The sequence below is a fragment of the Anopheles nili genome, chromosome 2, assembly GCF_943737925.1.
Source record: "Anopheles nili chromosome 2, idAnoNiliSN_F5_01, whole genome shotgun sequence".
NCBI lineage: Eukaryota > Metazoa > Arthropoda > Insecta > Diptera > Culicidae > Anopheles > Anopheles nili.
In genome coordinates, this window is record NC_071291.1 from 59,214,345 (window position 1) to 59,229,383 (window position 15,039).

At 46.1% G+C, this 15,039-nt stretch overlaps 1 protein-coding gene across 1 annotated transcript; it reads left to right on the plus strand.

Moving 5' to 3' along the window:
- Window positions 1-810: 810 nt before the first annotated feature.
- Window positions 811-3,115, plus strand: LOC128721073 (uncharacterized). The gene is made up of 4 exons (XM_053814784.1): window positions 811-837; window positions 926-1,385; window positions 1,476-1,846; window positions 3,008-3,115. The coding sequence occupies exons 1-4, from the start codon at window positions 811-813 to the stop codon at window positions 3,113-3,115; spliced, it is 966 nt and encodes a 321-aa protein (XP_053670759.1).
- The last annotated feature ends 11,924 nt before the right edge of the window (window positions 3,116-15,039 follow it).

Here is a 15,039-nt window from a genome sequence, read left to right on the forward strand (position 1 = left end):
CTAACTGCGCTAGTGGATCCGCATCCATCTCCAGCGCTACACACACAACCGTTAGCTTCAAACGAATCAACCCTTTACGCAATGTTTCGCGCCATGTTCCGGTGTCAGCTTCACCGCAGATCACCCTGGGGATGACAAACATAGTAAAAACAACAATTTTACAGCTTCCGCCCACCAGAATCACAGGCTGCCAAAATCGCTTATCCCAAACGCCGCGTTTCGTCACGTGACATTCACCGCCTGACCGACTTTAAGAGAGAAAAAACACACACGAACGCCATGCCCACATGCGAGAAGGAATCGTTATTTACCAAACTCTCTTCACCAGCAGTCCCGTCGGCTGGAGTGGGGCGTTTGCAAAAATTGGTCCGCATGCATTGGCAACAATACCGATGACCATGAACTTATTTCGAACTACACCCGCTCCTACACGTGAACTGCCCGAAAAAGAGCGCAAGCCGCAATCATTGCGACTGATAGTCTCAAGCATGCTGGGAGCACTCCGGGCGCATCGCGAAGCCTGCCTTTCACTTCAAAATTTCGGACGACGGCGGCGAATTCTCGCGCCGATCGGTTGTTGTCGTTTTTCCCGCGATTTTGAGCTGGAAAGCGGCCGACAGAAAGTATTCAATGTCACGCTTTCGAAATTCTCGTCCACACAAGCCAACGTCTTCTGGGTTGCGAGCTGTAGGTGACTGGCCAACCGCGATCGTAGCTGAGCCCATTCACAGTTGCGCGATCACAGTCGTACGATCAGGATCGTTGTTCAGGTGTACGCCTCGCATCTCAGCCTGCAGAGAACTGCGCATCATGAGCCAAGTGCAAATATTTACCCCGGTGAGAAGCTGTGTGTTGCGTAGTGTACTATTCATTGAACTATTTGTTAATTTTTCGCCTGTCTGTTGGTTGGTTTATACAATTCAAGATACTTCCCTACGTCGGGCGGTTGCCAGGAGAGCTCCGGTATGGTTCTCGGATCAAGCTTCGGGGTCACTTTCGTGAACCTCAGAACACTGTTCACATCATCCTGCAAAAGGAGGCCCTACTGAACCCGCACGACGACCTACCGCTGTACATTTCGATCCACCCGGGGCGGAAGGAAATTATTCGCAATTTTCTGTGCACGACCTGCCCCACCGAGGAACAGGAGGAACGCGTCAACAACTGCCCGATCGAGTGTGGGCAAGATTTTGAGTTCACAATCGTCGCCACCACCGGTGGATTTGAAATTCTGCTCCACGGTACGCCGTTACGCACGTTCAGCTATCGAACATCGCTCGCAGCAGCCCAGTACCTGTTCGTGTCCAGCGGGTGCGTTATATTTGCAATCAACTACGAAAATTGGCCAACGAGCGGTCAACCGCAGCACCAGTCGCAATTACCAAGTGAGTGAGTTTGTTTGCTTCAGTGGTTTGCTTCGTGCTTGTACAAAAAAAAACACACAACCGAATGGCGTTTTTTTTTTCGCCTCACAGCAGCACCACCACTGCATACACCTTCGGCACGGCTTTATCCTGCGCTCGAACAACGCCCACAAGCACAATCGCACCCCCAACAACACAACCATGCACAGCGCCCGCAACACCAGGGCAATGTTCGTGAGCTTGTGCTGCAGGTGTTGCCGTTGGTGCAACTTGCAGCATCTCAGCTGCAGGCGAACGCGAACAGCACTCGTGGTGGGAGTACCGACGGAAACATCCTGGGAGTTGGTAACCTTGCGAGCCTTTTGCCACTGTTTCAACCGGCGCATGTAACGGAACGGAAGGAACGCGCCAAGGCGAGGAGGGCCCATCGGTGGGCGTTTTTGCGTACGAGCAACAGCGAAATTATACCGGCCATGTTTTTGGTAAGCCAACCAATTGCTCACCCACCCCAAGGGGTAATTAGCTACAGAGCGATGTAACAGTTTGCTCTGAAGCGCTGATTGCTTATCAAACTGCATAAGCCAGATTGTTTTCCATAAAGCTCGATAATAATTGATACGGGATGATTTTTGCTTCAAATATCATTAGCATAATCCATTCAGCAATGGAAATGGCTTTAACAACTTGCTTTCATTTTTGTTAAATTCTCTCTATCTATGAAATTGATTTATCTTGAACAGCTTAAAGCTTTTCGACTTTCACCTTTTCGTTTCACGTTCTTATAAGAATGTTTTCCACAAAGCTCGTAATAATTGGTACCGAATGATTATTGCTTTAAACATCAGTAGCATAATCCATCAGCAATTAAACAACTTATGTTTATTCTTGTATTGTTTTTGTACATTTCAAAATGTTCGCTTTCATTTTTGTTGTAATCTACATTTCTATCCAATTTAATGATCTTGAAAGCTTAAAGCTTTCTTTATGAGAATGTTTTTCACTAAGCGCGTTATAAATGAAAAAAGATGATTTTTGCTCCAAATAGCATTAGCATAATTCCTGTTATGTTTTTTTATGTTACAAAACACTCGGTTGGTTTAATTTTTAAAATCTATTTTTCTATTCAATCTAATCATCTTGAACAGCTTAAAGCTCTCCAGCTTTAAGCGTTTCACATTCTTGTAAGAATTTCAGTTCTCATTGCAGGTAAATATTTTATCATTTCTTTTAAATTGAAACATCGCAATGGTAGTTGATTTTTATGCATTTACCTACACACCCAATCATATCTGCACCCATACACGGTGTTGTTAGACAGTTCATCTGCAATTGCCCTTTTGTGAGTAATCAATTAACGCGCGCGAATGCTTAGTACAAAATGAATAATACGACACACGGAAGCGTGCCGCCTGTATTTAACCCGTAGATAAATTGCTTAACTAGATAGAATCACTCACAATCGTAACGAAACAAGACGAACCTAGGCAACGTTTTGTTGACTGGCACGATCGACTTATTTCGACAAGCAACCGGCATTCACTTGATGAGTCACTGGTGCTGTTGATTAATTTACAGATTTTTTAGATATACCGCGTTAATTAATTATGCTCATGAGTGTCTTTTTGTTTTATTTCTTATTTCAGGCCTGCTCGATGGGTTTAATGAAGCTGTTCCGGTTTTTAGTAGTTGCTCTCGTATTTGGATATATCGGTTTCGTGTTCTCTAGAAACACTAGTATCTCGTGGAAATAAAATATGATGCGTAAGAGCGTGCCTTAATACTACAATTTAACATCTCACGTTATGCTTGCTCTGATACCTTGATCTTGCTTTATTATTTGTAAATAAAATATAAATACTATACCATTAAACCTATATATGACTTAAATTAAAAAAAAAAACACAAGAATACTGTTAGAACCGCTCAATTCAAGCTTACTTTATTTGTGATGCATGTACAAACCACTACGTCACATCGTCCCAAGAGTTACACAACAACATTTCGAGCCTCCGGCAAGACAATATCATACACAATTTGATAATAATCCATCATTGGTGGATATAATCGCATCCTCAGGGTGGATTGAGTCAGTCAAGCTCGGTGGGAACTCAATTTATTGAGTATTAGAAGCGACCAGCTGCCGCCCGTTACAGCCAGGACGATTACGGACCCATCAAATGTTCGAATATTTCATTACCGCCAGTAGGTTTAGTAATAAAATACATCTCGACATATCACGCAGTAAACGAAGTGTAACACTTTACTGGTTTGGTGCTCTTTTAACACAACTTTTACCAATTAAATTTCGGATCAATTTCTTAAAGAAAAAGCAACATCAAATGAACTTTAACTCATTGCATACCCTATCTTGCAATCTATGTAAATAGATAATTCAAGCACATATCGATTGTTTTGCAAGTTTACGCAAAGCGGAGAATACACATTATTTACCCTAAATATTCTACCTTCAATATATCGGCTTCCCGTTCGTGCTCATAAATATTCCAACCTTTTAATGCCACCGAATGGTACAAAAACTCGCGTCATTCTTCGTAAGGAAAAACTTCTTTCCAGCCCCCCACCTCTCGAGACACGGCAACAAGAAGAGAGAGAGAGAGAGAGAGAGAGAGAGAGAGAGAGAGAGAGAGAGAAAAGGCACCATTAATATCTTGCGGTCAAAAGAAACCGCACAAAATAACGATAAAACACAAACAAAACATCCGATAATCTCCTGCCTACGTCAACATCGCTCAACGAGGCCAGCAGCAGCATGTTTTCTTGACCGTTTTGCTTTTCATTTACGGCGCAAAATGCGCCGAAAGTAACGTGGCTCCTTTCGCGTGAAGTTGCTCCCATGGATGTTGCCAATATCAGCACCGGGACTTGCCAATATCAGCACGCATTTGCAATCCTCCAGAAGTCCTTAAAACCCGCCAGCACTCCCGATCCCGAGGCCCAGCCTAATTCTCTGGACACACCCGTGGCTCGCGAGTCCTGGGCTGGCGATTGACATCCTTTGCCCAGGCTCACCGAAACACAACCGGTTCCGATGAATGAACCGCTCAACCTTCTCAAGCAGCGAATGAATGAAAAGTTTCGCCACCCTTCCGCACGCAGGCGGGCATGCGCGAGCTTCCCGGGACACGATGGTGTTTTCCCGGACCAATTCAGGGGGTGGGTGGCCGAACCGAATCCCGTCGACAGTGTGGCTGTGACGGCGAAGCTGTGGGTGTGATTAATGGCAAAAGCCAACGGTCGGGAAAAGGGCTGCCAAATGCCAAACGAGGATGCCATTTGCAGCCCGGCACATTTTACGTCGATTTTTACATCACTTTTTTCGTCGTCGTCGTTGTTGTTGTTGTTGTTGCTGTATATAAGCCTATGGGGGTTTTCCAATGGAAGCCTGCAAACCCATTGGCCCAACGTTACACAATTGTTGGCAGCGAATGGGGTGTTTTTTGTCAAGCGAAGTAAACGAAAAAGCGAGGCTTTAGTGGAAGGAATGGAAACACCTTAAAACTCCACTCCCCGAGCGCTGCCTGTGATGGACGGTTCGATATTAGCATCCTCGTTCGCTGAAAGGTATTTGCTGGAAATACGGCAACAAAAAGAGGAACATCGTGCAGCATCAACCTCCACGCGCGAGGCAACGCGATCGAACCGTTGATTGAAAATTAATTGAAAGTCCTCAGCAATTGTGGCGAACAGTGCGGCTCTTGTTGGTGCCAACCGAGTGCCAAACCTCAAACCAAACGGGTTCCAAACCCATGCCACTCCGAGACGCAATAGTGGCCCAGTTCGTCGCCCGCACCGTGGACGTGAAATTGATGATTGATGTCAATGCGCTCGTCTCCTGCGAGTCTGATGCTTCCTTCCTACCCATGCGGTGGCGCCAATCGGAACAGCGTTTGAGATCGCGCTAATGCAAGCTGCGAGCAGTAGTGACGTAAGCCGCCCAAGAGGATGCCCGGAAAATCACTGACAAGCGGTACTCCATCGTTTTGAATTGCAATCGCCATGGTAAGGATGCGCGGGAAAGCATGGAAAATGGACAATCATAGAAGAAGCAAGAAGCATGCACGAGCCGAAGCTCTATTGCGTTCTGGAGCTTTGGTTTTGTGTATAGCCACACACCCACATACACACACATGATGTATGATTTCATTTTAATGCCAAACGAACCATAAATGGGTGGGAAGGAACCATAGGTCACGAACCTGCAGGATCTTCGCAAAACGTGGTGACGTCATATGGTCCAATTTCCATTCATGCCGTTCAGCGAAAGAAGGAAATAAATAAATAAAAAGGACCTTACGATAGTGCGCTTAACTTGTAAAAACCTTCACTATTCATAGTATATGCATATCGAACTATTCTTACTATGTGTTTAACTTTATCTTATTTACGGATTTTGCTATAATATTTAATTTTAGAAGCTGCTTCGACTCACTTCCCACAAGCTCGTTATGCGTTTCGCCATCCTTGAAAGGCTTGAAAGCAAAAGCCGACGTCATCGTGCATTGTTACCAACGTGCAGTACATTGTAGCAGTATTTCAGCCCCAAACGCATGGGCGGAAATAGCATTTTGTCATCAACCATCAACACGCGGCACACACCTTCGCCGTCACGGTGTATCACCTTCAAATTCTAAAACGCTTTTCTTTCACCCCCACGTGGCCCGTGGCTTCACCGCCCACCAATACAATAAGTAAAAGCGGTTTTACTCGACACGATCGTTAAATTATGTATCTTTAGCGTTTCGTGATACCGTTTTTTTTGAATCATTGTTATTTTTACCTCCTTAGTTCGCTTCAAATCATTTTCTCGTACACGCACGCACACATGCGGGCGTACATCATCCAAGTAAGCGGTGCAAATCGTACTTTCATTTTCTTTGGCACAAATCGTGTACAGTAGCGTTAGTTCTAAACTAACGCGTCTAAACGTTGCGTTATGTTCGCTGCCCGTGGAAACCCGCGGGTTTGCCCCTGTACCGGAGAGTGATTATGTAAATGGGTGTTTATGCACTGGCCCTTTTTTGTTGTTGTCCTTTCCGTTGGTCTCCACCCTACCACCCACCGACACACACACGCACACCCGGTGGTGGTGTGACGTCAGGCGGATTTCGAAAACATTTCTCGCCCATTCATTAGCTCCCTGCCATACAGCGAGGAGTGTATAAATATCACAAATCCCCCTTTTTGAAGGATATGCCGTGCACTTGGTATAATAATAAAGCTACTGAAAATGGGGGATGAGGTTTCTTTGGGGCGAACCACACGGATGTGAATTTTCGTACCGCAATGAGTGTTTAAAGTTAAATAATTTGATTTCCATAGCTTGCTTTTTAATACTTTCACACAGTTTTGAAAGAGCACGCTCTGATCGTTGATCCTTTTGAAGCGCCAAAGGATCTGTTTACGCAGCCGGTTGCATATTTGCCAGCGTCACCGAAGCTTCGAGAATCCTTCCAGACTCAACAAATTTCGCGCTGGTGTAGCTCCTTTGTGGATCCGCACGTCCGCTGCTTGGTACGTATCCTGCGCGTCCTTGCAGGGATCGGTAGCATCGCACACATATGCAAAATGCGCGGCCCGACACCGCACATTGAACGCACACTGTCGCAGTTCCGTCCCGTGTAAGGACGGTTGCGTTAGATCGAAATCACTCCAACAACGTGTTTTACTTTTTTTTTTGCATGTTCTTTTTTTTTTAACCACCGCAATTTCGCTTCGATGAGAGCCCTCTCGTTCTCGTGAGGGGTTGGATGAATTCGGGATAAACGTGTGGAGCCAAGGAGCGGCACGCTGGGGGATGCCGGATTTAAGGGATGCTTTTAGATCGGAAGCCCACGTACAGCAGTGAGTGACCAGGAATGGCACTTCGTGTCCAACCGACGAATCACATTTTCACTCGCTGGCGCATGTGCGTTTTGAACTGGGAAATAGGGCACATGAGTTGGGACAGGGTTAGTAGCCTTGTCTCACTAGCTGTACATTTTGTAAGAGTAAAAAGCTATTTAAAACAGTGTCGCTAACTAAAATCCGTCAGCGAACTTATTAATAAAATTTGCAAAGCATTTTAATTTGCAGGTTTGAAAAGCAATCAGCAATGAAAGATTTTTATAAGCAAAAAGGAACTATAAAGCAGACTGATTGCAAATCAGTTTCAAACGGGCATAAGTTTTAACATATTTTTCGAGAAATGATCAAGTAACGATTTGCAACGCAATGTCATATGAAGAGTTCTTTGGCAAGTCATTTTCTTCTGCTTCAAAATTATACATTTTTTTTTTTGCAAAACATACCTACCAACATTAATCTACTTTTCTTTGGATTGAATTCCAAGGCTGCAAGGAACTAGAAATTTCATTTACTATGCATACCTTCAAAACATGCTTTAAAGAATAAGTATTCATTTTATAGTTGTTCCTTACCGTTTTTATTTTGTTTCGGATGATCTGTACGCATAAATTTGATTTTAAAACATAACAAATGAAACTCACAAAAGCTATCATGAATATGATCCGTACGGTGCTCATTCAACTCGTTTACTGTTCGCAAAACTAACATCTGATAAACGAGCATCGTTATCGGTTCTTGCATTCGCCGCAACAGCACGGAAAATGGCCTTACCAAGCCGTACCGAATCGAAACACGCGGAACACGAGTTGGCGAACCCTACACCACTGGCAACGCCACATCAACCCCCGGAAACCCCCGGTGAAAAGGCCAACCAACTCGGCTCTCGGAAGCGGATCCACACCAGCCGCTCGACTTCAGTTCAATTCGCGACTCCAATCGGCACGGTTGTGTCCCCAACGAAAAACACCGGTACACACGGCACTCACCGACGGCCGCTGAGAAAATCTCCGCTCCACTAACCGGATCACCCGGATTTTCGGCGCTGTGCAGCAGTTTTCCACCCGCGAGTTTTTCCGCCAATCGATACGGCTAGGTGTGTATGTGCACGGGTGTGTGTATGTGCGCGCACACGGTGGAGACGCACGCTTGTGTAGGTGGATAGATCATGGCGTTTGGTGGGTGGTTTTGCTCCCCCACGCTCGTTGGTGTTGGTGCGTGGCCTGGGCGGTGCGAGGAAAAGAAAAACGGATTTTATTTGTATGGAAATTTATCGACCCAAATCGCTCGAGCTACCGGAACCGGAAACGGAATGGGGATGGATGGACACATGGCGGGATGCTGCCGGAGGGGGGGGGAGGGTCAAACGGAACTAAACTCCGAACTCCTGATGGGAACTAGGCAAAAGCGGTTCTCGGGAAAAAGAAAACCGAGTCATATCAGTGTTACATAACCACAAAAATTGACCGTCCCCAAACGCGTGGGGAGAAAACCAAACGCGTCACAGTTACCGGTGCTCCGGTGAGGGTCTGTCACTGTTCAAACACGGTCAAGAGGAAGCGTACCTTTTCACCTGCGAGAAAAACCCCACGAAAAGTCCGACGTCCGGCAAAGCGTGGTCAGTCAGTATGGGGAACTATTTTTACCCAACCTCGAACGGAACGGCGCCCAACGATGGCGTAGCGCGCTCCATCATAATTGCATCACACGGCTTGGAAAATTCGATTTTCCACGAGCGACCCCGCGTACGACTTCCTTTACGACGGTGTTCCGTTTCTCACCCTGAAAATCCGGTTCCAGGTTTCCCGACGCGCAGCAAAACCGCATGGTGTCGCAGGACCCTTCAGACCACGAGGTCCTGTTTTTTTTGGAGCGCTAAAAGGACCTCACGGAAGGGCGAAGTGGTTTTCCCGTGCACTCCAGGGACCACCATCGTTTGTCGCACATCTTCGTACGGGTGTGTTGGTGAAAACGCGCGCCCTTTGCGCACACGCACGCCCTTTCGTGCGTCCAGTCCTTACCAGTGTTGGTGCCATCGGGTAGGGCCTTGTCTCCCCGCGCTTGAAAAGGGAACGGAAAATTCCACCCTTCCCAGCCCAACCAGCCACTTGCGGATGGCGTCCTTCGTAAGGGCCGGTCAGTCATTAGGTATGCATAAGTGCTTGGCCCTTGAAAGTGCGCCCGGATTCACCTTTTGGGTTGCAATTTATTACCGCACGCCGGAAAAGGGCTTGGCCCGGTGGTACGAGCGTGGATTGCGGGTGAATTATTGTGTATCAATCGCGGATTTGTAAACAACGTGCGTGAGGCGCGACAATACGTTACACATTAGTGCACGGTGCGTCGTTGGCCCTTCAATCGCTAGTGATTGATCGATCAGTGCGATTGATGAGCCTTGTTTTCCAGCGAAGGCTAAAAAAGGCGCAGGAATGAGAGTGATTTGTGGTTTTCCACCAAACCGATTACGATGAGCTGAATTTTCCTGCAAAGAAACCCAACGGGAGTTTTGACTGTTTTGGTGAAATATTTCATCGTTTAGTCATTATATTTTCCTTCAAAAAATGTTTTTATGGTATTTCCAAATTTGACCCAGCAGGCTGTGAAATCAATCTCATTTGAAAAATAAAACATGCGTCAAAAAAACGTTCTAACAGCACGTTTGAAGCGTAAACTCGCCGCTAGTAACTACTTCTTCCGCAACACATTCTTTCACCCGAATTATTCACAAAAAGGCCATAATTCCATCACGTTCTCAATCTTGATGCTCAGCCTAAACAAAAAAGCTTGAAATCGTGCGGATCAACCCCACCAAACCTGACCTATTAATATTTTCACCATTTTGCATCCCGTCAGCTGCTGCGTACCGTCGAAAACGCGTGCCCTCGCGAGGGACACCAATCGTCCTTGTCAGGCTCTGTTACATGGGACCCTTCAGCCCTTGGCCTGGGCAGCGATTGTTCCCGCCCACTGTAAACCACCCCTGTTGCATCTGTCCACCCTCCAAAAAACCGCCACATCCCTGTGGGTCTCAGCATCCAACCGTAGCGTAGGTACGCGAGTGCACACGCGCTCTCTCACTGAGATCCGCGAGACCACGGTTGCCGCTGTGTTGGTGCGCTTGCTCGGCCCGAACGGACGTCTTGTTCGAGACCGTTCTCACTCCAATCACAGTCGCCATTGCGTTCGCTGTCACATCGGTTGGATGTGCTCGATGGAGACGCCAGGCAGGTGTTCAGATCGCTAAAGTGAGAGGTGTTTTTTTGCAAAGGACCATCCCATTGGTCCCTGCTATACGTGGTGGCTCGTTCGATGCATCCCAGTTGACCGGGGGGACAGAACGCGAAAAGTATCGATTTTTCTTTCAGGATCCTGGCGCACCCCGCAGGACACTGCACGCGCGGGCTGTCAACGCGCACAGTTTTCGCCGGTTGCCGGTGACTAGTGACGGATGCAGTCAACCGTACGGCTGTGAAAACACGTCGGCGAGAAAAGGTTTTGTGTACTGACTTACGCCTTCACGTATTTTGAGCGCATTCCTTCGCCATCCACTCGGTTTGTTTATCTCACTGGCCCGGAGCAATCGACGCAGGCCGTGGACGTCGTGTACAAGGACATGTCAGTACATTATGTAACCCCCAGCCTACTCTGTGGCTGTGCGCGTTGTGTTAACGATGTGCTGCAGCAGAAGAAGTAGTCAAAAATGCAAAAGCAAGCAAAACGTGTCCTACTCGATGTGTGCACGAGGAGTACGGTCAGTGTAGAACCATCCGGATGTGAACATGTGTGTTTGTGTACGTGTGCGTGTGTGAGTATTTGCACGCTGTCCTAACCGCCGCCGGAACGTTTGACGTCAGTTAGAAATGTGATCTCGCGATCTCCAGCGGAAGGACACGGCGGTGACTTTGTGACGGAATGTTTCGATTCGAGTGCGTAAAAAAAACTGCCCCCCCTTATAGTGGATTATGTCCCGAGGACAGTGAAGCCGTCGGTGGGTTTATTTTTGCGTTTCAACTTTACCCGGCTGCCCGGGTCACCTGTTCCGGAGGCGAAAATATTTGCCGACCGATTTGCTAGTGATGCTTCGCTTCAAATCCGCCTCCAGCGCGCGTTCGGTGAAGGAGCTGGAAGGTGGCCAAGAATAAAACAGACACGCTAGCACAGCCGCACGAACGGAGAAGCAAGCGCACACACAGGAGACTTTAGGAGCAGACAGCCGCCTAAATCGAACCGTTCCCGGTGTGGCAGCTGTCCAAGAAAACAATATTTTTCGCCATTTTTACAGCCAATGGCGGTGCCCTAAAAATAACATCATTTTTGGCATTTTTAATGCTCTTTAGCGGTGGGAAGCCGAGCACGCTAGACAACGGTGGGATTGTGTGGGATTTTGTTTTATTTTTTTTTTCTCGCTCTTGCTCAATCAAAGGATAACACTCCGCAAAAACTTCAATGCTTTGCGGTTGGGCTCCTTCATTGTTTAGGTATTTTCCAATATCCTTTTTTCGCATGTTAAGCCTAAAAAACTGCTCAATCAAAACGGTAAAACGCGAATTAAGGATAGCTGTACGGTGAAGCGTCAAATCCTGTTATGTAAACAGCATCGTCATGTACGTCAGTGCGGCCCAAATCCCAATGTGCGTATTCTGAAGTTAAGACCTTTCTCAAGCGATTTTACTCGTTTATTCTAGATCCTAACTATGAAAGGCTGCAATAGAAAAATAGTTAAATGTGGTTTCCTTTTCTATTTCACCATTCTGTACCTACTTTACCCCCCGGAGCATATACACAGGGGCGGATATGTCCTCTTTTGTTTCGTTTTTTTTTTCCAACGACACATCCTGTCTGGATGGGTTTCTTCCTTCATCCATTCAAGCAGCTCTTTCGTTTACTCTTCACAGCACCGGCAACGTGTTGCTTCAATAGGGTAGCCGTGTTACAGAAAGATGATGCGAGTAAGCAGGAAGACATGTTACCCGTCTGAAGATGGTAGTGAAGGGTTATAATCTGAAAGGATTGTTGAGATTACTCTGCTATACGGAGGGTGCAGCTAGCAATGGTATTATCCAAAAAAAGCATAACGAAAATTGACAAAAGTGTTAAATAACCATTTTATTCTTTTTTTATTTTGCAATATCAATTCATCACAAGCCACAACCAACGAACGAAGTTATTGCAAAGTACCATTTGATGGAAACTTTTAATTCCCTGGTGTTCAAAAAGCGATCCTGGAAGTTTGAAAACTCGTTGTAAAAGGTTGTAAAGGCCATGCATAACGAGGGAAGACCCCTTTGAGAATTGAACTCAGACATTGCCATCCCACATTATTCCGATTTTCTTGGGTAATCGGAAGTGAAATGTTCGTGTCATTGCCCGACCCTCGGGGAGTCCGCAGCGTGTCGCGCCAGGGGCACGGATAATTCGGTGTAAAAGCTTTCGCCTATATCATCCCGAAACCCGGAGGTCGATCGGGGCCAACGACTGCAACCATCCGTCCGTCCGTCTCCCACCATTAGTGATTGGATAAATCAGCTTTGCAGAACCTCACCCTGATCAGGGCCCCCTGAACCAAATAAGCTTCCTGCTTCTGAGTGGTGGCTTCGTCCGTTCGCCCAACAATAGGGATGTTTCCGTTTTCGCTCCACAACGGACGAGTCTCCTGCTGCGTTCGAAAACTTCCTGTGGTTTCCCGCAGCACTAATGTGGCGAATGGAGCAGGCAAAGGCACTGAGAGTGTTCCATTTGCAAATTTTGCTCCACTTCGAGTGCTCGCCCATTACCCAAAGCTACCATCGTTATGTTACGTTACGAGACCGTTGCGCTAGCGACGAGTCCTCGAGCGCGACTAGCCAAGATTCCTCATCAAGTCCATTTTTATTGATTCCCACGTTATTGCGCCGTCGTCCCGGGTTAACCTGCTGTAATATTTTATCCATACATCCACGCTGGAATGCAGAGCTTCTTTTCACTCCTCCGATTGTGCTCTTTGGCTCAGCACACTCGTTTTGAATCCGATTCGTGCGACTAAATTGCTCCTGATGTCTTACGGGCTAGCTTCTGCATGAATGCCTCGGTTGAATCAGACCAGAAAATGTTGTAACGATTGCTACTGCATTGCGCACACCTGGCGGTCGGTGTAAGCTTCGGTTGAGTTTGCTCCTGTGCGGTCCAAAATCCTTACCAAAAGGACGAACCGTACGTCCTTTTCGCACACGCAAATATGCATTTCCAAAAAAGGGGATAAAAAATTATGCTTGCATGATGTGGTTGCTGTAAAAGCGTATTTTTTTTATCATAAATGGTTTCTTCCTCCCCGTGAACAGCGATTTAAGCAACGTAGATAGAGTGTTTTAAACACGGTGAAGTATTTCAAGTGCTCACAGTTTTATGCGATTCAACTACTGGATTTGAACAGCGGTGTTTTTCATCGAGATCGTGTATCACATTTATTCACGTGAATCTCACGAAATTCTACCGTTTATTGCAGGTAAGCAGAGCGATCATATAAATTTGGACTATTTGGTAATGCTAATATCTAATACTCATTAACGTTGATTGGATTCCTATTATTATTGCGATAAGACTGTAATATGTTTCATAAACGAGCGTTAAACCGTATTCTGAGATGCAGATTTCCATTCTTTTTAAATATGATTTCAACCAAACACCCCTTAAAAAAACAGTGGAATTTCGCAAACATAGCACAATCGCAGACTTGCTGTTTAAGCTGTTATCCTTCTTCCTTCGTACGTAATCTACGTCACGAGAAAGATCACAAACAATACAAATAAGGGCTCTGCGCTTTCGTGTCGAGCAGGTATTCTCGAGAGCTCGGAATAAAACGAACCAGCGGTGGGTATTATTTTGTCTTTTTTATTTATTTTCGGTTTGGTCGTGTCTTTTTTGAACCGGCTATCCTATCTCCAATGGCGCATCCTTAGCGCAGGACGCTGTGCCAGACTCGAACGATGACACTTCCACTTGAACATGAGATTCTGCACCGTGGTTGGATAAAATACAACTAAAACTTCAGTTAGAGAAATGGGTGGCAAATACACGGGAATACCTTCAATTTATCGCTTCTTGTCCTTCACATTTTACCTTCTTTTTAATGGTTGTCTGTCCTTTCGATCGGCGATGGGTTGTCTATCGTGAGCCCTCCGTATCGCAAATTTAACCTTCAACCTTGTGACGCAACGGATTGAGGGTTAATGATATCAATAACGAGTCACGGCCAAATTCAGCTACCGATGGGATAGTACTCCCACTGAGAAAATGTCCGAGCAGATGGAATCATGCAAATTCATTAAGTTAATTACACCGCAAAGCCCGTATGAGTTCCCCTTGAGACATTAGTTCATATTGTGTTAATTTTGATAGCACTTTCTTCATCGAAAACTGCCCAAAATGTATGGTAATGGTTTCCGAATCAACAATTCTGAAACCATCCAATTAGAGGAGATAACGACATGTTTGTGAAAGCTAAAAATATAAATGTGTCTCATCACAATACCACCTCGACAAGAACACCGTACACCATACGGTATGATGATACAATTCCAGCAGCAGATCGGATCGCTTCTCCCTCCAGGGACTTATCGTTCCGCGTTTGGTGAACCGTAAACGTTGTCACAAATTATCCCGTTGCCTCAGAGCAACTCCCGCGGGTCATTCTCATCTTGAACAATGCTCCGTACATACCTTTCGGTTGCGTGCTAATTAATTGTGACGACCTTCTTCTTCTTCTCTACCTCTCTATCTCCCCAGTTTGGCAGCATACCCTGCACGGCAAAACCGTGACATTGGATCGGCACTCGAA